At 38.0% G+C, this 20,578-nt stretch overlaps 1 protein-coding gene across 16 annotated transcripts in view; it reads right to left on the bottom strand.

Annotated features, from left to right (window-relative positions):
- CHD9 (chromodomain helicase DNA binding protein 9) overlaps window positions 1–20,578 on the bottom strand; it is a 183,503-nt gene that overhangs the window by 69,856 nt on the left and 93,069 nt on the right. For all 16 annotated transcript variants that reach the window (XM_034788420.1, XM_034788421.1, XM_034788426.1 and 13 more), the window contains 9 exons: window positions 12,788–12,856; window positions 12,622–12,677; window positions 10,217–10,334; window positions 9,304–9,390; window positions 8,595–8,732; window positions 6,646–6,767; window positions 5,142–5,385; window positions 1,886–2,062; window positions 706–849 (listed from right to left, as the gene is read on the bottom strand). In XM_034788420.1, the coding sequence (XP_034644311.1) occupies window positions 706–849; window positions 1,886–2,062; window positions 5,142–5,385; window positions 6,646–6,767; window positions 8,595–8,732; window positions 9,304–9,390; window positions 10,217–10,334; window positions 12,622–12,677; window positions 12,788–12,856 (1,155 nt within the window). The remainder of the gene's footprint in view (window positions 1–705; window positions 850–1,885; window positions 2,063–5,141; window positions 5,386–6,645; window positions 6,768–8,594; window positions 8,733–9,303; window positions 9,391–10,216; window positions 10,335–12,621; window positions 12,678–12,787; window positions 12,857–20,578) is intronic.

Here is a 20,578-nt window from a genome sequence, read left to right as displayed (position 1 = left end):
TGAATAATATATATGTATATATATATAAAACTGGAATGTATGCAAAGGTAAAAAAATAAGCTTAATTTAACATTTTACAATCTACATTAACTATTTGCCAGATTTACGTGAACTATTTGCCTGGAAGGGACATAGTCTCATTTTCAGAGACAAGTTACCAAAGTAATTTTTCAAATGCTCTGATTACAGAAAGGAAGCTTTTAGCATTTGTCAGCAGACAACCTGGCCTCAAAGAGGAAGAACTTGGATTTCCATTAATCTCACTCCTTTATTCATCATAGGCACATAATTTGTTATTTAATAGGGAAAAAATGAATTATTTAACATCAAATAAATAGCAAATCTTTACAAGTTATATTTCATTTAGAAATGTTTGTTCTGTACATCAAATTTGTGATGCCAAGCACACTTTCTTGGCTTGCTTAAAAATTTGAGAGGGTGAGCCCCTTCTTTACCGTCTTGTGTCATGAAGTGAAATTACATATCTATGTAAAGAGTTGATTTGTGTGACGGTTGATAGTAAGTTAGTCACCTAAATTACTTTGGCACTGACTGAAAGGGCAGTGAAGGCAGAAAGGATTTAAATATAATCCATTTACAAACCACAGTATTAAAGAGAAAAACAAAACAAAAAGCATCCTCAAATTATTCACTCAAATTGTTATTCTGCAAGTAGAAAGTTAAGAAGTCGTTTATATGTAGTACCTGTTCCTCCGTTTTAAGGTCCCCAAATTCCTGCATGAATGTAGATTCAGCAGGAAAACGCAAAGGTTCAAGAAAATGAAGCAGGCTAAACAGTTCTTCTACTGTGTTCTGCAGTGGTGTGCCTGTCAAAAGCACTTTGTGCTCCTATATAAAGGCATACATGTCACATGAAATTCTTATGTGCACAGTTAGCAAAAAGATTTTTTTTTTTAATTTCTGAGCACTAACATCTAACTGATTTCACAAGCACTAGAGATCTGATGGTTTATAAACAAAAGGAAGAGCATCAGTAAGCAAACTATTTGAGAGCTAGAATTTCTCTAAACTTTACATTCATATTATGTGCCCAATGGTCCATGGCTAAGATACTATTTTAATAAACTTCAAACAACATGATTAATCTGTGATCAAAAAAACTCTTTACAGCCAAGTAATAAAGAAATGGTTATACACTTTATTTCCCTCTTTCTAATATTCACACACACTTTTCTCTCAATAATTACTGAAGTTTATAGTAGAAATTTGAATATCAAATTAGACAATTGATACATTTAGTCTAGTACTGTGCTTCCGACAGCAGGCAATATCTAATGCTTCAGTGTAAAGTAAAAAATTATAAACTCAAAAAACCCCATAATGCATCTAGTCATTTGTGCATTATAATACATGAGTAGTCAGTGGCAATGAATTCCTTTTAGAACCTTGCAGGAGACCAGGCAATGGCCTCAGGCATAAGGTTTGATAACCCTTACATCTTAAGCAAGTAAGCTGCAACCATATACGCAATATCATCATCCAGTTCCTTTCAAAGGTGTCAATATTTGTGAATACAAAGAAGTTTAAAAATGCTATATAAATGAGAAATATGACTGCAGTTAAAACTCTCATTCAAAATAAAGTAGGCTATCAGGAACAGCTCTAGTAAAAATGGATTCTGCTTACAGTTTATGCAAGTTGCATTTCAATCCCACAAAAATACACTGAAAACGTTTCTGAAAATTGTATACCTTAAGCTGTGAAAACTATCAATAGTGGAATAATAGAACTTTCATAGACTGCCCTCATATAAAAACCACTCTCTTTAAATCTAACAATTAAACAGTCTTATAATTTATCATAGTATTCTCCCTAACAGGAAAGAAATCTCATTAAACCAAGTAAATGAAATGCAGCCACTCACAAGATTCATGAGTTTGAGTCCCTCCAGGAGTTTGCAATTTTTATTCTTCAGCCTGTGTGCTTCATCAATAATAACACACCGCCATTCAATTGCATTGAGTTCTGGACAGCCACCAAGAATCATTTCAAAAGTGGTGATAATAGCTTGGAACCGGTAAGTACCTCGAATGATACGTCCCTAGAGATTTATTAACAAACATAACAGTTTCTCACATTATCTTGAATCTTCTCATTTTTCATTCTCAAGTTGCCAATTTTGCTACTGAAATATTATCCAGTAGTGCTTTAAATCTTGAGATATAAATCCTTTTCATCTTACCAGAGACTCACTACGATTGTGCAATTCTATAATTAATACTAAATGAATAATTGTCCATTTCAATAATGCTGTGTTGTTTCATGGACAATAAGTTTCTAACCAATTTGCATTGCTTTCCAATCATTAAGTGTCCTATCAAATAGAAGCGTTTAGATAATAGCACACTCTTATCATCTGAACAAAAGTCAAAAGGCTATCTTAACTGTCTACAAAATGGGATCTAGCCAATCAATCATTATACTGGATGGGACACCATTATGCACTAGTAAACTGTGAAAATTGCACATCGCCACTCAGAATCAACTTATTCATAAAACATCAACATTAAAAAACCCTGTAATTTTAGCAATCTATAAGTCAGTTCCACAGAAAGGCAGAATACAATAGTTCCAACAGTACAATGAGCAACTATCACTATCACACCCTATTGCAACAAATCTCAGTCATACACTTTGTACCATTCAATACAATAAAAAAACATTTTAAATCGACCGTTGTCTAAAAGAAAGCTAAAACAACATGGTTTTCCTGTTTTGGATCAATGTTTTAGTTTTGCAAACAAATGTTTCCTTTATACTTTTATATTCTGCAAAACCTTGATCTTGATATAGAAGCAAAAAGGGTACAGTAACTCCTTGCTTAACATTATAGTTATGTTTCTGAAAAATGCTACTTTAAGCAAAACGATTTTAGGTGAATCCAATTTCCCCATAAGAATTAATCTAAATGGGGGAAGGGAGGGGTAGGTTCCAGGGAAATTTTTTTCACCAGACAAAAGACAAAAGACACACAAAGTTTTAAACAAACAATACTGTACACAGCAATGATGATTGTGAAGCTTGGTTGAGGTGGTGAAGTCAGAGGGTGGAAGAGGGTTGGATATTTCCCAGGGAATGCCTTGCTGCTAAATGATGAACTAGCACCTCGCTGAGCCCTCGTTAACACATCGTTGTTAATGTAGTCTCACACTCTACAAGGCAGCATGAATGGAGGGAGGGGAGACAGCATGGCAGAGAGAGACTGTGTGGGAGACACACACGTGTGTGAGAGAGAGAGAGAGACGCGCATTGCCCCTTTAAGTACGCTGACTCCACTCCAAGTACACTGCCTTTAAAGTGGATCAGCAAATTGAGACAGCAGCTGCTGCCAGCAAGCTCTCTCAATTCTAAGCCCTGTCATGTTCCCTCTCCCCCCTGCTCTGTGGAGATGGGGTAAAGGAGTGAGGGGAAGTGGGGAGGGGGACACCCTGACATTAGAATCTCTCTTCTCCCCCTCGCACAGCAAGCAGGAGGCTCTCAGGAGCAGCTTCAAGGCAGAGGGTAGGAGCAGCACATAGCAGTGGAGGGAGGGACAGCTGAACTGCCCGGCAATTGATAGCCTGCTGGGTGGCTGCCGCACAAGGAACTTAGGGAAGCAGGGAGCTGATAGGGGGCTGCTGGTCCACCCTGACTTCAAGTCCCCACCAACTAGCTCCAACGGGCTGCTCTTTCTGCAAGCAGTGGACAAAGCAGGTGGCTGCCAAACAACGTTATAAGGGAGCACTGTGCAACTTTAAACGACCATGTTCTCTAATTGATCAGTAATGTAACAATGAAACAACGTTAACCGGGATGACGGTAAGTGAGGAGTTACTGTATTACCCTGTAACAGTTCCATGGACATTACATCCTTCCTACTACAGGCCCCAATCCTGCAAGTTGTTCAATTGGCTCTGTTCAGGCACGGGTTCCACCTAGGAAGAGCCCAAATGAACTACTTTCAGCACTGTGGCCTAGATCAGAATCCTGGATTACTTATTTTGCTAAGACTGCCATATTATTTATATCTCAGAGCACCTTTAATAAAAATATTATGTATTTGCTCTAGGAAGAATTATTTATGTACAAATAAAATGATCAATCATATTATGTAGGCACCAGTCTTGACTCCATAGTTAAGGATGAGTTCATATCATACATATCGCAACAAAAAAAATACATCAGTGGATTACTGATAACTTCATAGGCCATCAGATTATTGTTTCTTTGAGGTCCAGGATCTGTAAGTTTAGTTTCACTTATTTTGAAAATAAGTAAACAGAAAGGTAGAGGGAAAAATCTTCTCAGACCTTCTTTACACACTATGAAAAGGTAAAATAGGACACAAGTCAATTTAAAAATATCTTTTCCATGTTACATTTAATGTTTACAATTTCAGTTTTGTATTTTGAAAAAAACTATAAAACCAAATATTAATGTAAATTTCATTAATATTTTTAAATGAAAAAAATGCCTTTTTCGGGAAGTAAAAAATGGCCTTTGTAATGCTGGAAACAGCACATAAGAATCAGAAAACAGTTTAGTCTAAGACAAGGCTTATGCAAAAAGAAAGACCGTAAATGATGAAAATGAAATCAAATTTTTTTTTTTTAGTTATTTCAATAAAACACAAAAGTTATTAGTAATACGTGTAAACATTTTTAACAAATAAAATTTGGATCTCAGGAATGTTCATTTAAATCCCGAAAGGGAATTAATAGCCTTACACAAGGCAAGTAAATTTGCTTTCTTTGAGACTATTTAAAGCTCGGAGAAATTCACTTTCTTTTCCATCTACTCTGCAAATTCAGGCCCAGCTCCTGCTGTTGACTATATTTGGGCACACCCTCGCCTCCACATTGAGCCCTACTGAAGTCAGTGATAGGTTACACCATGCATAGTCAAGTGCAAAATTGGAGGGGTTCAATGATCTAGAGGAACTGGAACAATACCAATTTTACCACATATATTAAACTCACCTATAATCACACACTAAAGATTGAGAAAGTCATTAAAAATATATACTCTGATGTAAAATGGCTCTTACTAAGACACACGCCACTGAACTTTACAGTATGGTTTTCCTAGTTATCTGAACTGGGTTACAGATGAGCTAGTGTACAAACAAATCACTACAGTACCTGTGAGTCCCTGAAGTACATCTCATACTGCTGTATCATCTGCCTGCTAACCATGCTCCCATGATATACCACGACATTAAGATCAGTCCACGTGCGAAATTCTCTTTCCCAATTGGTTATAGTGGAAAGTGGAGCTATGATCAGGAAAGGCCCTCGTATACCAGTCAGGAGGATTTCATAGAGGAATGTAATTGACTGGATGGTTTTGCCAAGACCCATTTCATCTGCTAAAATGCAGTTTCGTCTGAAATTACAAATATATTTATTATTAGGCTAGAGGGAACCATAAATGTTGCTCTTTTACTCAAAAGGACAATATCTGAAAACAATTAAAGTTAATAAAAATATAAGTCTAAAACAGATAATCAAACTGAGACAGTGCAGAACAGGCTCAATGGTATTCCTCCAAATGTAATAAAAGCATGGAACTGGGTACCCACCCAGAGGTCCAACTGTACCTTTTGATGTAAAAACCGAAGAGGCAGTTCAGGAGGAGGAAAACTCCACAAGATTCCTCTTGCAGAGTTTTCTCCAATTTTCTCTCTCACGGCAGTGTCAGCCTAACCACCGTCCTCCCAGTAGGAGTAGGGATTTGGGCTACAAACCACAGATTCCCTGGATTTACTGGAGGTGAAGTCCTGTGATTCTACATCAGCTCCTGGCTCTGTGCATATTCTGTGGAGGACCCAGCACATGGGGGAGGGGTGAGTGCCATGATTGGAAGATCCCATCTGCACCCAGATATAGGACCTATGATATCCCCATTTCCAAATTTTGGCCACTACAATTAAGACAACAGGTTTAAGTCTCCCAGTGCTAGCTTATTTAATATGTGTAACATCCCTATGTCTAAGCTCCTGGAAATGCTATAAATATATGCATTTCCTTATGTTCTTTCTTCAACCTGTTTGTCCTTATGTGTGCTTCATTATGGTTTGAGGCACAGAAGCCAGCAGTATAGAGACCCCCACCTGTTCCTTCCACAGCTCCATTCTGTGCTATAAATGTTCAAAATCCTGCTGGTAACTTATTGCTGGATCAGTCTTGGCTTGCCCCCAACCTCCTCCCTCTTCTAATGTTTTTTACTTCCCCTTTCTCTGGTACTCCAATAAGCAAGGGTCTGACCCTTTTGTCTTCCCTGCATAAATGATGTACTGGTGATCTGTGCACTTCGCTGTCTTCCAGGATCCAGCTTCCAGTAAAGTGCAGTGTTTAGGGTTTAGTTGAGTGAAAGAAATATTAATAGAACTTTTTGTTTGTTTGATTGTTAGTTAAAATAAAATCTCAAGGACTTGCAAAAGGATGCACGTATCCAGGCTGACAACCTTTATACCAAATTTCAATCGAAAGCCCCTTATGTATTTTTCTAGGTTTAACTTTTCCGCTTAAATACAGAAAAGTCAATGCAAATGAAACTAAGGCACTATTCCTTCACTATAATATTGCAATCCATTTTACCTATAACACATGCTGAAATTTACATCAAAATGTTTAGTGCCCTTACCTATTGTACCAGTTGAAAAGGAGCCAGTTGAGTCCTTCCAGTTGGTATTCCCTGAGCTGGTTGCCATTTTTATATTCTCTGGACTGTTCTATCTTCTTCCAGGAATTAGGAGGAGGTCGGTCCTTAAAGGAAAACCAAAAATATTTTAACTAAGCATAAATATTTTCCTGTTTCCAAAACATTGCTGTACTCAGTTTTCCTTAGAGAGTGACTTGAAGGATTCTGAGTTTGCTTGTTTTTCTGTGGTTGTGAAGTTTCTTGTTATTGTTACTCTCTGTTGATTAAATTAACTCATGAATGTGAATTTACATTTATTTATTACACATATGCCTAGAGATCATGAGGAATGCTTTATTAATTTGAAAAACAGATTAAAATAAAATGTAACTGACTTTTTAGAAATAAATGCTAATGGTAAAAAGATTGCTTTGAATGTTACAGGAAGGAAAAAAGATACAGTCTCGGCAGACTGAAAAGGCCTACTAATTGTTTGTCCAGATGCCACTTCCATCAAGTTTGCTGTTTCCCCACCCTACCTCTCAAAAGAATTAGGTAACAGATACATAAAACACCTCTGGAAAATGGTAACATTTTAAACAAGTACCAGAAGAATTAAGCAAGATACTAGCAAAAGAGGCTAATATGGCCTTCAGAAATAAAGAAATAAAATGCAAAGCCTGCACATTAAGCAACAAAAAAACTGACTGTACAAAAAGTCATGCGCCCTCCCCACCCGCCGATTATTTATTTTGTATTTATTTATAAAATACAATCAGAGTTTTACTATGTATATATTTTTATAGTACGTTGTGACAATGACATATATGGCTTCTCTTTGAACAAAAGTAATTTATTTGTTGTACATAATTTTCTTCCTATTAAGTTTTTCATTTGTTCAATTATTATCAAGAGGAGAAAAATAAGACAGTAAATAGCTATGGAGTATATTGTGACAGTTATGCTGGCGTGGAAATGCAAGACCTAATTATCTCTCTGTTCATTTTAGTTGTGGTTTTCTCTACAAAAGTGTTTAATCTACTCATCTTTATAAGTTCTACAATGGTAATTTACTTTGTATTACTCATCTCTTATTTTAAAGCTTTGCAGAAAGTTATCAGAATACTTCTTTAATTTTTTCTGATTAATAAAGTTAAGTATTTTACTAACAGCTATATATGCAGGCAGTAAATGAGAATAGGAACATTTACAGTAGAACCTCAGAGTTACAAGTACCAGAGTTACGAACTGACCAGTCAACCACACACCTCATTTAGAGCCAGACATACCCTATCAGGCAGCAGCAAGACAGCGCCCGCCCCTCCCCGCCAAAAGCAAACACAGAACAGTCCTGTTTAACGTAAACTACTAAAAAAAAATAAAAGGGAAGCAGCATTCTTCTGCATCGTAAAGTTTCAAAGTTGTATTAAGTCAATGTTCAGTTGTACGCTTTTGAAAGAACAACCATAATGTTTTGTTCAGAGTTAAGGACGTTTCAAAGCTATGAGCAACCTCCATTCCCAAGGTGTTCATAACTTTGAGGTTCTACTGTATGCATAATTAACTGAGAATGTCTTGTCTGGGTAATAAGGTTCACAGACCTATAACAGCAGGTCTTCACCCTATCTGCAGCTTTGGAGGCAGAAAAAGAAATGTCTGTCACTGGCAGGAAGCGGATGAACCAGTCCTTGATGAGCCAGCCAGTTTTAGTTCTGCCTCCTTAAGTGCAGGCAGACACTTCTAGACTCTCCCTGACGCAGAATATACCACATCTGTGACCTTAACATATAAAAGAGAGAGCTGTGCTGCAAAGAGCTTACGGCATAACTCAGAGTATTTTCAGTACACCTTACAGATTTTCAGTGAAACTTGTATGATATTTTAATACAAACAGTTGAAGCTTTAAAGCTGGAAGGGAAAAATCCTATTTGACAAATTAGGTATATTTTTACCAATCTCCTTGAGTCAGGCCTGGAAGCTTGCAGTTGTTCAAATTCTTCTATTTTTGCCTGGTCTACATCTTCTTTTAACTCCCAGGTGCTGTCTTCGTATGGCAATGAACACCATTTTACTAGGTAGTAAATAACAGGCTGCAGGAAAAGAAATCCTTAATATTAGCAATTTGTGTACTAAGGACTTGATGCAGAAATTACTGGGTGAGTTTTATGGCTTGAGTTTTGCAGGAGGTCAGACTAGATGGTCATAATGGTCTCCTCTGGCCTTAAAAAAATGTCTATGAATATGTGACTCTTACAGCTCAATTTAATGTCCTCCATTCCCTTTACACACTTCTCTATTTTTGTCATCTCATGCTTCTATTTTGACTAAGTTTTTAGAACATTAATTTTGTATTTTATTCTTCTCTAAATACCCAGTATACCTAAGCTTCTATTATTATTTTTATTAATAGTACAAAAAATGAAAAAGCACTGCATTCTGTAGAGTTTCTATTTTCCTCAGAGGGCTCAAAATACATATTGAACAAAAGGAGTGACAGGCTTATATACACACACAAATATTTCAATCAAAACCACTGACGAAACTCACATCATTAAGATTTTATTCTGCACTCCACTAAAATAAAAACAGGTGATACAACCACAAAACACAGAGCATGTGTGTTTTTGGCTTACTTCAAGTTACGTTTGGTCAAATATTTACCTCACCAGTGTCCTTATCTTCACAAAAGGAGACTTCTAGCACCCGGTCCACTTCAACATAGTCAGGATTAAAAGGTTCTTCTTCCATCTGCAATTCAAGAGTAATATAAATAGTAATCTGGGGTTATGTGGAGAGGAGACCAGTGCTGCTGTGATTTAATACACCAGCTTTTACCTCTTTAGATATAAATATGAGTAAGCAGTCTCAATCTAATGCCCGTGGGCTTTCGTCCACATTATCCACCTCAAAACCACTGCTCTGCTGTGATACCTACAGAAAACTTGACAATGGTTAGGCTGCTGGTATGCGGAGAGCACAGCCTATCATGCTAACCAATTTTGTCTGTTTCCTTGTTCTCCCTCAGTCTGCCTATATCCATCTGTTGTCTCTTATCTTATACTTAGATTGTAAGCCCTTTGGGGTAGTAGCTGTCTTTTTGTTCTGTGTCTGTACAGAGCCTAGCCAGGACCATGGAGTTCTGGTCCATGACTAGACTCCCAGGCCCTACAACAACAGAAACAACAATAAAAACAACATCACTAAACAATTAGAAAGACAACTGATGCCACAGAAAGACCTAGCTCAAGAACAGAAGAAGTGTTGTAATTTAGGACTGAAGTACACTGACATAACTGTGTCCGGAAGTTTGCACTATACAGTCCTATCCATACTCTGCCTGTCAGTCATCAATAGTATCAGTCTCTCATGATCACAAAGTTACCCAATTAATCCTGACTTTAAAAGACAAGTACTTAAGTAACTACAGGTGACATTCTTTTGCATCAAATAAATTTTAAAAAAGTCAAAAATTCAAGACCCTCTTTTTATTTAGCATTAAAATTCAACCACATAATTCAAAATTGTAAAGCTTTTGGCAAGCAAAAAAGTTTAATTTACTATGTATTTTTCTTACATCTGCAAAAAAGTGGGCTCTTTGTGCTTGCCTCAGCTTGAACCGTTTAATTTTCTGCTGGATTCTTTTATCCTTCAAAAGCTGCTGTTCTGTGGCCCATTCACAATGAAGATAGGAGCTAAAATTACAAAACATTAAGTTAATATATTATTACAAGAAAAGTTTTTCTACTTATTTTATCCTACAGTTCCCACAATATGCAATCATCAAAAGAGGACAGCAATGTGTCTTTACATACATTTTTATGTGCACAATATGTTCTACCATTTTGTTCAGTTTATTCCCCCTCCTTCGACATACATTCACTTTAGATTGACCCCATGTGGCTAAGGTACCTTTAATGAATAACATATCAAACACCTTTTCCCTCTCTAGAGCTCAAAAGACATTTTAGGCCCTAATTCTGCAATGTGTTGCATATGGAGTGATCTCAGCAAGCGCATGGAACCCCAGTGAAGTTAACGGGGCTCCATACAGCTGCAGCAGTTCACCCACACACCTCACTGCCAGATCAGGGCCTTTGTTTACACAGTGAAAAGATAATTAACATCTTAATAGAAATAGCTTATTGATAAAAAAATTCTCGCTGAGTAAATTTCAGTTCTTTTAGTGAGAACATTTTTAAACCACAGAACATCTGGGCCCCAATTCTGGAGGTTTACACTGAGGAGTAACAGTTTGATGAGATTATTCACATGCATAAAATTAAACATGTGCTTTAAGTCTTTACAATTTAAAGATCTTAGTGATGAGAGGAAAGGGGAATAAGCCATATGAAAGAAGGCTTTTTTTCAATCAGCAACCCTTACTATTTTCCATTTTGGATTCAAGTTGATCATGGTGGATAACCTTTGTACACTTTATATGGTTTTGTTTCCTATGGGCAGAACTCCTTTTACTTTGTTACAAGAACAAATTCCGTGGCAAGCCCAAATAAATTCTACCACAACATTCATGGATTTGATGGCAATGTTAATTTATTCTATGTCCAGGAATTACCTTTCATTCCTGTACTCCCCCTCCAAACACACTCTTCTGATTCATAGTTGAAAATACTAATGTAGAATTTGTCAGTTACTATTTTTAGCGACTACTATGTTTTATGATACTTTCTCCCAAGTTTTCTTGGCAGCTTATCTCCATAGGCCTCAACAATTGTGATGGCATCCAGGTGGTCCAGTTCGGAACATCCTCCCCACTCTAAGTGCCCTAGGAAAAGGGGGAGGCTTGTAGCTAGCTTCAGTTGATCCTCTCTTTGTTTTTCCTAGTGGCAGCCTAGCTCACTAGTCTGCACTTCAGCTTGCACCCACAGAACAAAGGTTGAACCAGAAGTTCAGATTGGGTTCCCCAACTCCATGTTGCATGGCTCCAAGAAAAAGGGTAAGGAATATACACTGTATCCAATTAACTCCCTGTTACAGGGAAAGCTGGAAATCAACAGGCAGCTGCTGGCAGGACCCAGCAGGGCAAAGCCACAGGTAACACACTGTGGGAACTTCTGTAGCCAAAATGCTGAATTCACTGAATTCCCAAAATCTGTGCGAGCAAAAATATGTAGTACAGAAGGGCCTTATTTAACATGATGCAGCACTTCACATATCCTAAAGCTTGTTTCAGGCTTTCTACAAACTCAGGAAGACAACACTTGTGGTATAGCTTCTGTTCACATATTTATGTTTTCTCCACAACTAGAAGAGCTAGAAACATTTTTTCTTAATGAAAGCTGATATTCAGGAATACTTGGCACTTAATGAACATTTAAATTTTCATTTTTTTATTTAAATAAATAAGAATGCTATTTTATCTCAATTTGAAAAAAAGCAAACAAAACGTTGTTCATTGTGCCTCTATGAATCCAATCATCCAATCTATACTCTTAGCAGTTACTTAATATCTCCGAATAAAATTCTTACCAATTGTGAAGTGCTGAATCACAATGGCAGATGGGTTTTGGGAGGACAAATTGCTTCAGATTTACTTAATATAAAACCAATTAAATTAAATGTAACCTCAGGTAAGTACCTCTTACTAAATCTGACCTATATGAAAACTCATCCTGTGGTCAGAGATTGAAATTTTTAAAAATAATTATTATCTTTTCAAAGTTGTCATTCCTAGACAACATTGCCACTACTGTAAACTGGTTTTATTATAGGTACAAGCACCATTGATAATTTGTGTGTAAGAACTGAATAAACAGTAATTTACATTTTTAAAAATGAATGGGAGTACTTGCGAAGAAAAAACAAACAAACATGAGGGAAAGTGGCAAAATCTGGCCCTAAATGTTTTTAAAAATGTTTCTAACGGATGCAACCTATAATTCATAAATGGGATAATATCTAACTAGAAGACTTCTTTTGCTTTTTAAGTAGCCAGCTTGTACAAACAACTATAATACTTACTAGTTCTTGTATTTTACAAAAAATTCTTCTTCTTCCATTGTCATTCCAGCAGATATCTAAAACAGTAAATTCAAGATTTTTTAGACTCATGGACATTTAAAGCACATCTTAGAATAAATAATTCCCTTGTGTACACACCACCCTCATTTTAGTCACAATTACTCACTTCTTTCTTCACTATCCTGGAGGATAAAATTTTATCTACAATTGCTGCATCTTCTTCACTTGGATTCTCCTAATAAATGTGGAAAAATAATTAAATGATTACAGTCAGTACTAGGCAATCTCTTTAGAGATGTGTAAGGCTGAAAAAGCCTGGGGAACACAGGGGTACGTTAAAAGGCCAGCATGTACTGCAAAACCAGTTTCTTTTTCTCTTTTCCTTAATGTACATAAACTTTCCGTTTCCTTTCAGCCAGTGACAAAAATCTTTCAATAAATCTTTCCCTTGACTGGTTATTAACTTGTCACTTTGTTTATTTAAAAAAAAATCCAGATGAACACAAAATCAGTATTTTTTAAAAATGTATTCTAAAGTAATCATTGTACCTTTTACTTTGGTGAGGTCAATTCAATCCATTTTCTGTACCATGTATAAAAAGAGCATAAGAACGGCCATACTGGGTCAGACCAAAGGTCCATCCAGCCCAGTACCCAGTCTGCCGACAGTGGCCAATGCCAGGTGCCCCAGAGGGAGTGAACCTAATAGATAATGATTAAGTGATCTATCTCCTGCCATCCAACTCCACCCTCTGACAAACAGAGGGTAGGGACACCATTCCTTACCCATCTTGGCTAATAGCCACTAATGGATTTAACAGCCATGAATTTATCTAGTTCTCTTTTAAACCCTGTTATAGTTCTAGCCTTCACAACCTCCTCAGGTAAGGAGTTCCACAAGTTGACTGTGCGCTGCGTGAAGAACTTCTTCCTTTTATTTGTTTTAAACCGCTGCCCATTAATTTCATTTGGTGGCCCCTAGTTCTTATATTATGGGAACAAGTAAATAACTTTTTCTTATTCACTTTCTCCACACCACTCATGATTTTATATCCCTCTATCATATCCCCCCTTAGTCTCCTCTTTTCCAAGCTAAAAAGTCCTAACCTCTTTAATCTCTCCTCTTATGGGTCCTGTTCCAAACCCCTAATCATTTTAGTTGCCCTTTTCTGAACTTTTTCTAATGTCAGTATATTTTTTTGAGATGAGGAGACCACATCTGTATGCTGTATTCAAGATGTGGGCGTACCATGGATTTATATAAGGGCAATAAGATATTCTCTGACTTATTCTCTATCCCTTTTTGAATGATTCCTAACATCCTGTTTGCTTTTTTGACTGCCGCTGCACACCGCGTGGATGTCTTCAGAGAACTATCCATGATGACTCCAAGATCTCTTTCCTGACTTGTTGCAGCTAAATTAGCCCCCATCCTATTGTATGTATAGTTGGGGTTATTTTTTCCAATGTGCATTACTTTACATTTATCCACATTAAATTTAATTTGCCATTTTGTTACCCAATCACTAAGTTTTGTGAGATCTTTTTGAAGTTCTTCACAGTCTGCTTTGGTCTTAACTACCTTGAGCAGTTTAGTATCATCTGCAAATTTTGCCACCTCACTGTTCACCCTTTTCTCCAGATCATTTATGAATAAGTTGAATAGGATTGGTCCTAGGACTGACCCTTGGGGAATACCACTAGTTACCCCTCTCCATTCTGAAAATCTACCATTTATTCCTACCCTTTGTTCCCTGTCTTTTAACCAGTTCTCAATTCATGAAAGGATCTTCCCTCTTATCCCATGACAACTTACTTTACGTAAGAGCAGGGTTTCTCAAACAGGGGTCGCCGCTTGTGCAGGGAAAGCCCCTGGCGGGCCGGGCCGGTTTGTTTACTTGCCCCTCCGCAGGTCTGGCCGATCGCGGCTCCGGGCCAATGGGAGTTGCTGGAAGCGGCGTGGGCTGAGGGACTTACTGGCCACCGCTTCCAGCAGCTCCCATTGGCTCAGAGCAGCGAGCCGCAGCTAGTGGGAGCCGCGATTGGCCGGACCTGCGGACGGGGGCAGGTAAACAAACCGGCCCGGCCCGCCAGAGGCTTTCCCTACACAAGCAGCGACCCCTGTTTGAGAAACCCTGCTCTTACGTAAAGTAAGTTGTCACAAGCGGCGACCCATTTGAGAAAGAGCCTTTGGTGAGGGACCTTGTCAAAGCCTTTCTGGAAATCTAAATACATTATGTCCACTGGATCCCCCTTGTCCACATGTTTGTTGACCCCTTCAAAGAACTCCAATAGATTAGTAAGACATGATTTCCCTTTACAGAAACCAAGTTGAGTTTTGCCCAACAAGTTATGTTCTTCTATGTGTCTGACAATTTTATTCTTTACTATTGTTTCAACTAATTTGCCCAGTATTGATATTAGACTTACCGGTCTGTAACTGCTGGGATCACCTCTAGACCCCTTTTTAAATATTGGTGTTACATTAGCTATCTTCTAGTCATTGGGTATAGAAGCTGATTTAAAGGACAGGATTCAGATTTGTCACCTACAAAGGACGGCTCAGGTTTGGGAATCTCCCTAACATCCTCAGCCGTGAAGACTGAAGCAAAGAATTTGTTTAGTTTCTCCGCAATGACTTTATCGTCTTTAAGTGCTCCTTTTGTATCTCGATAGTCCAGGTTGTTTAGCAGGCTTCCTGCTTCTGATGTACTTAAAAAACATTTTATTACCATCTTTTGAGTTTTTGGCTGGCTGTTCTTCAAACTCCTTTTTGGCGTTTCTTATTACATTTTTACACTTAATTGACAGTGTTTATGCTCCTTTCTATTTACCTCACTAGGATTTGACTTCCACTTTTTAAAAGATGACTTTTTATCTCTCACTGATTCTTTTACGTAGTTGTTAAGCAACGGTGGCTCTTTTTTAGTTCTTTTACTGTGTTTTTTAATTTGGGGTATACATTTAAGTTGGGCCTCTATTATGGTGTCTTTGAAAAGCATCCATGCAGCTTGCAGGGATTTCACTCTAGTCACTGTACCTTTTAATTTCTGTTTAACTAATCTCCTCATTTTTGCATAGTTCCCCTTTCTGAAAATAAATGCCACAATGTTGGGCTGTTGAGGTGTTCTTCCCACCACAGGAATGTTAAATGTTATTATATTATGGTCGCTATTTCCAAGCGGTCCTGTTATAATTACCTCTTGGACCAGATCCTGCGCTCCACTCAGGACTAAATCGAGAATTGCCTCTCCCCTTGTGGGTTCCTGTACCAGCTGCTCCAAGAAGCAGTCATTTAAAGTATCGAGAAATTTTGTCTCTGCATTTCGTCCTGAGGTGACATGTACGCAGTCAATAAGGGGATAATTGAATCCCCCACTATTATCGAGTTCTTTATTTTGATAGCCTCTCTAATCTCCCTTAGCATTTCATCGTCACTATCACTGTCCTGGTCAGGTGGTCGTTAATAGATCCCTACTGTTATATTCTTATCAGAGCATGGAATTACTATCCATAGAGATCCTATGGAACATGTGGATTCATTTACGATTTTTACTTCATTTAATTCTACATTTTCTTTCACATATAGTGCCACTCTCCTCCCCGCCCGCACAACCTGTTCTGTCCTTCCGATATATTTTGTACCCTGGTATGATTGTGTCCCATTGATTGCCCCCCAACTCCACCAGGTTTCTGTGATGCCTATTATAGCAATATCCTCCTTTAACAGGAGGCACTCTAGTTCACCCATCTTATTATTTAGACTTCTAGCATTTGTGTACAAGCACTTTAAAAACTTGTCACTGTTTATTTGTCTGCCCTTTTCTGATGTGAGATTCTTTTTTATGTGAATGTTTCTTGTCTGATCGGGCCGATACTTTATCCTCTTCCATCCTCTCCTCCTGACTATGACCTAGAGAATATCTATCAATAGACTCTCCTCTAAGAGAAGTCTCTGTCCGATCCACATGCTCTGCTGCAGCAATTGGCTTTCCCCCATTTCTTAATTTAAAAAAATGCTCTGCAACCTTTTTAATCTTAAGTGCCAGCAGTCTGGATCCACTTTGGTTTAGGTGGAGCCCATCCTTCCTGTATAGGCTCCCCCATGACAAAAGTTTCCCCAGTTCCTAATAAATCTAAACCCCCACTCTCTACACCATCGTCTCATCCACGCATTGAGACTCTGAAGCTCTGCCTGCAGTGGTGCTTTGTTGGTCAAAAATTTAAGGATGTAATGCTAAAGTTCCAACATGTGCTAGCATTTTGCTGATCCTTCACACTATTTTTTCTTTCAGTTAAAGTATAAAATAGTTTCCATATTTTTTAAATCGAATGCCTATTTCTGTGAAGCTCACAAACAGTCACCAAAGCCCCTCTGGGTTCTACATATTCATGAAAATGCTAGTTTGAACTGAATACAGAACCCTTTAATAACTGTCCTTTCTACACAGTAGGTAAGATGTCACAATTTTAATAGGTACTTATCTTTAACTGTAACTTAATTATGCTGGTTAATATTTTTATCAAAGAAGGAAAAGTGTTAATTGGCCATTTAGCTGACAGCGTTCATGAAAGCTTAGCAAGATGCCAACTGCATTTATATAAAGTGTATTTTAATAATAACCATGTTTTAATTTCTAATTGTTTTGCTTGAAGGTTAAGCTGGTTTGGTTTATAATATTGCTTTCTTATAGGTGAGATATGGCATTATTCAGCACAATATATCCTACATAAGATATGAATATCTTATATAGCAATTTTTTCAAAAACATTGCAATACGTATTTGTTGGGTTACTTCTTATCCTCGTAGAAAGGTCATCTGGAAGCAACAGTGATTGATTATTAGAGACCACATAAGCATATGTTGACATCTCATTGAAAGTTAAAAATCATGGTAGTACAGAAGGCAGAATTATCTCTAGCATGTTTGTCTTTTCTTCCTTAGCTTTTTTAGAATCTGAGAATGAAAATAGGGCATGAGCTCTTTTCTACTGTTTACTTTCTAAAATCATACCCCTCTCTTTGAGTCATCAAAATAATTATTTCAACATCAAACTGATATCCCCAGCGATCCTAGTTTTCCATTACATTAAAAAAAAAAAAAAAAAAAAAAAAACACAACAAGTTTGCCTATAAAAAAACGCCCCATAAAAATCCATGTTTTTCCATGACTAAAATGAAATGCTGAACTTGAATTTCCCTAGCCACAATTTATACAGGTATCAGTTGAACATAATGTGTTATTGATGTATTTAAATTTTTAAGCAAGAATGAAGCCTACCAGTGCCATCTATCATTATAATAAAATAAAATCAACAGAATTGTGATTTGTATTTCTTATATATACAGCAAATACTTCTCTGTCTCCATTCTGTATTTTCAGCTAACATGGCTTGGGCTGTCTGCCTGGGCAGCAGGGCTCGGACGTCGCCTGGAGCTCAAGCCCAAACCTCCAGCCCCAGGCTCAGTCTGACAGCCCTGGTTCGGTTAATATGGACAGCCGGATAACGGAGGCTCAGATAAAACAGGGTCTACTGTATACGTTTTTATTTTTTCACAAAATGCAAAAACTAAAGATTTACTGTAAAAATGCAAATTCCGTATTTTTCCATGGCAAACAGATTTCTACGATCCCAGTATATCACACAGAGAATGTTTTCTGACACAGAATAAGCAGCAGGCACATATTATTTTTCATTAACAAACATCTTGTCTTAAGGTGTCAAGTTTTCCATCCACAATTTGCCAACTGAGGCTTCCCAGACATCAATATTTACAAAAAACAAACAAAACAAAAAAAACCCTCTCTCAATTTATGAAAAGATAATAATCAATTAAAAATATATAGGGAATATCCCATAACAAAAAATGCATACATTGGTAATACCTGCTACATACTTGTATCTTAAGTGAACATGTATAATCTCTCATTTGATATACTTTTTATTTTTAAATTTCAAAAGAAAATTTTTTAGAAGTTAAACATCCCATTAACAGGCAGTGTTCACACTGTCAAAGAACTCTGACTTTACTTTGATAGTTCAGTATCACCATACATTAACAAGAATTAAACCTATGTAAATAAATTGCAAGATTATGCAGCAGATTGCTATCATCCTGCACCTCCACAGCTGCACCTGCAGTCCCACCCACAAATTAATTTCTGCCAGGACTACTTCTAATACAGTAACTCCTCGCTTAACGTTGTAATTATGTTCCTGAAAAATGCGACTTTAAGCAAAACGATGTTAAGCAAATCCAATTTCCCCATAAGAATTAATGTAAATACGGGGGGTTAGGTTCCAGGGAAATTTTTTTCACCAGACAAAAAACTATCCACACACACACACACACACACACACACACACACACACACACACACACAGTATAAGTTTTAAACAAACAATTTAATACTGTGCACAACAATGATGATTGTGAAGCTTGGTTGAGATGGTGAAGTCAGAGGGTGGAAGAGGGGCTGGATATTTCCCAGGGAATGCCTTACTGCTAAATGATGAACTAGTACTCGGCTGAGCCCTCAAGGGTTAACACATTGTTGTTAATGTAGGAGCAGCACATAGCAAGTGGGGGGAGGGACAGCTGAACTGCTGGCAACTGGTAGCCTGCTGGGTGGCTGCTGACCAGGGAACTTACGGGAGTGGGGAGCGGATAGGGGGCTGCTGGTCCACCCTGGTTCCAAGCCTCCACCAGCTAGCTGCAACTGGCTGCTCTTCCTCCAAGCAGTGGACAAAGCAGGCAGCTGCCAAATAACGTTATAAGGGAGCAGTGCACAACTTTAAACAAGCACGTTCTCTAATTGATTAGCAACATAACAGCGAAACAACGTTAACCGGGACGACTTTAAGTGAGGAGTTGCTGTACTCCAAATTGCTTCATCTTTTGAACAGTTCAGTTCTTTTAAAAACCCCTTTCCACAAAAATGTCCTTCTTTCCCCTCAAACCATGGAATTTTCTTTCATAGTTTCATCGGTCTGAAGTGCTTGATAGGCAAATTCCCTCCATAGTTACATTGCTCTGAAGATCTGGATAGGCAAAGTGCTTGGAACAGTGACAGGTTTAAGGCCCTATGCCTTATGAATCATAAGAGCTAGAAACACACCTATTCTCGGCACTCCGCCCTAGCATAAAGCTTATACATCAGATGCAGCCTTTGTGATGGCCTTTCTCCAGTCTCTACTAGACAGGCTTCCTCAGCACCTGCCCCCTTAACATGGACGCTGCTTAGGAGCTACCTTAAATGGAGCACCCTTAGGGACAATTACTCGAAGGAAAGACTACTTACTTGTACAGTAACTGGAGTTCTTCAAGATGTTTTGTCCCTACAAGTACTCTACTACCTGCCCTCCTTCTCCTTTACTTTGGAGTCCTTGCATTAGGCTGGATTTTGCAGTGAAGAAGGAACAGGAGCAGCAGTGGTCAGCCTTGCTTAATATGCTCTCAGATTGGGGTATGAGGGTATACAAAGTGCAGACATGGGCCATATGGACACTGCTATCCAAAATCTCTGATCAGAGGCACACAGACATGTGGAGCACCCATAGGAACAATTACTCCAAGAACACTGAAGTCCTGATAGAAAGCCAACTGAAGTCAATTGGGATATTTCCATTGGCTTCAATGGGCGTCAGATCAAGCCCTCAGTAAGCCAGGGCTGCCAAACCTGCAAGACACAGAAGTAGCAGCACTTCATCACTTTGCACATGGTGCTAGCTGTTACCTGTTACCTTTGCAGCTTACTCCACAACATCTGAAGAAGAAAGGTAACTTATCCTTCTCAGGTTGGTTCTACAGCAAAATTTTTATATAGTGAGATGGAAAGTTTATCTGTTGTGGTGAACATACACCCCATTTCCCTTAGCAGCCTGCTCTCGGTAGCTGAAAAGAGTCTTTACATGGACTGATAGGGAAAAGTGATTAGGATGCTAGTCAGTTTTT

The sequence above is a fragment of the Trachemys scripta genome, chromosome 13 (genome assembly GCF_013100865.1).
Source record: "Trachemys scripta elegans isolate TJP31775 chromosome 13, CAS_Tse_1.0, whole genome shotgun sequence".
NCBI classification, from domain to species: domain Eukaryota; kingdom Metazoa; phylum Chordata; order Testudines; family Emydidae; genus Trachemys; species Trachemys scripta.
This window is presented reverse-complemented; position numbering and strand designations above follow the sequence as displayed.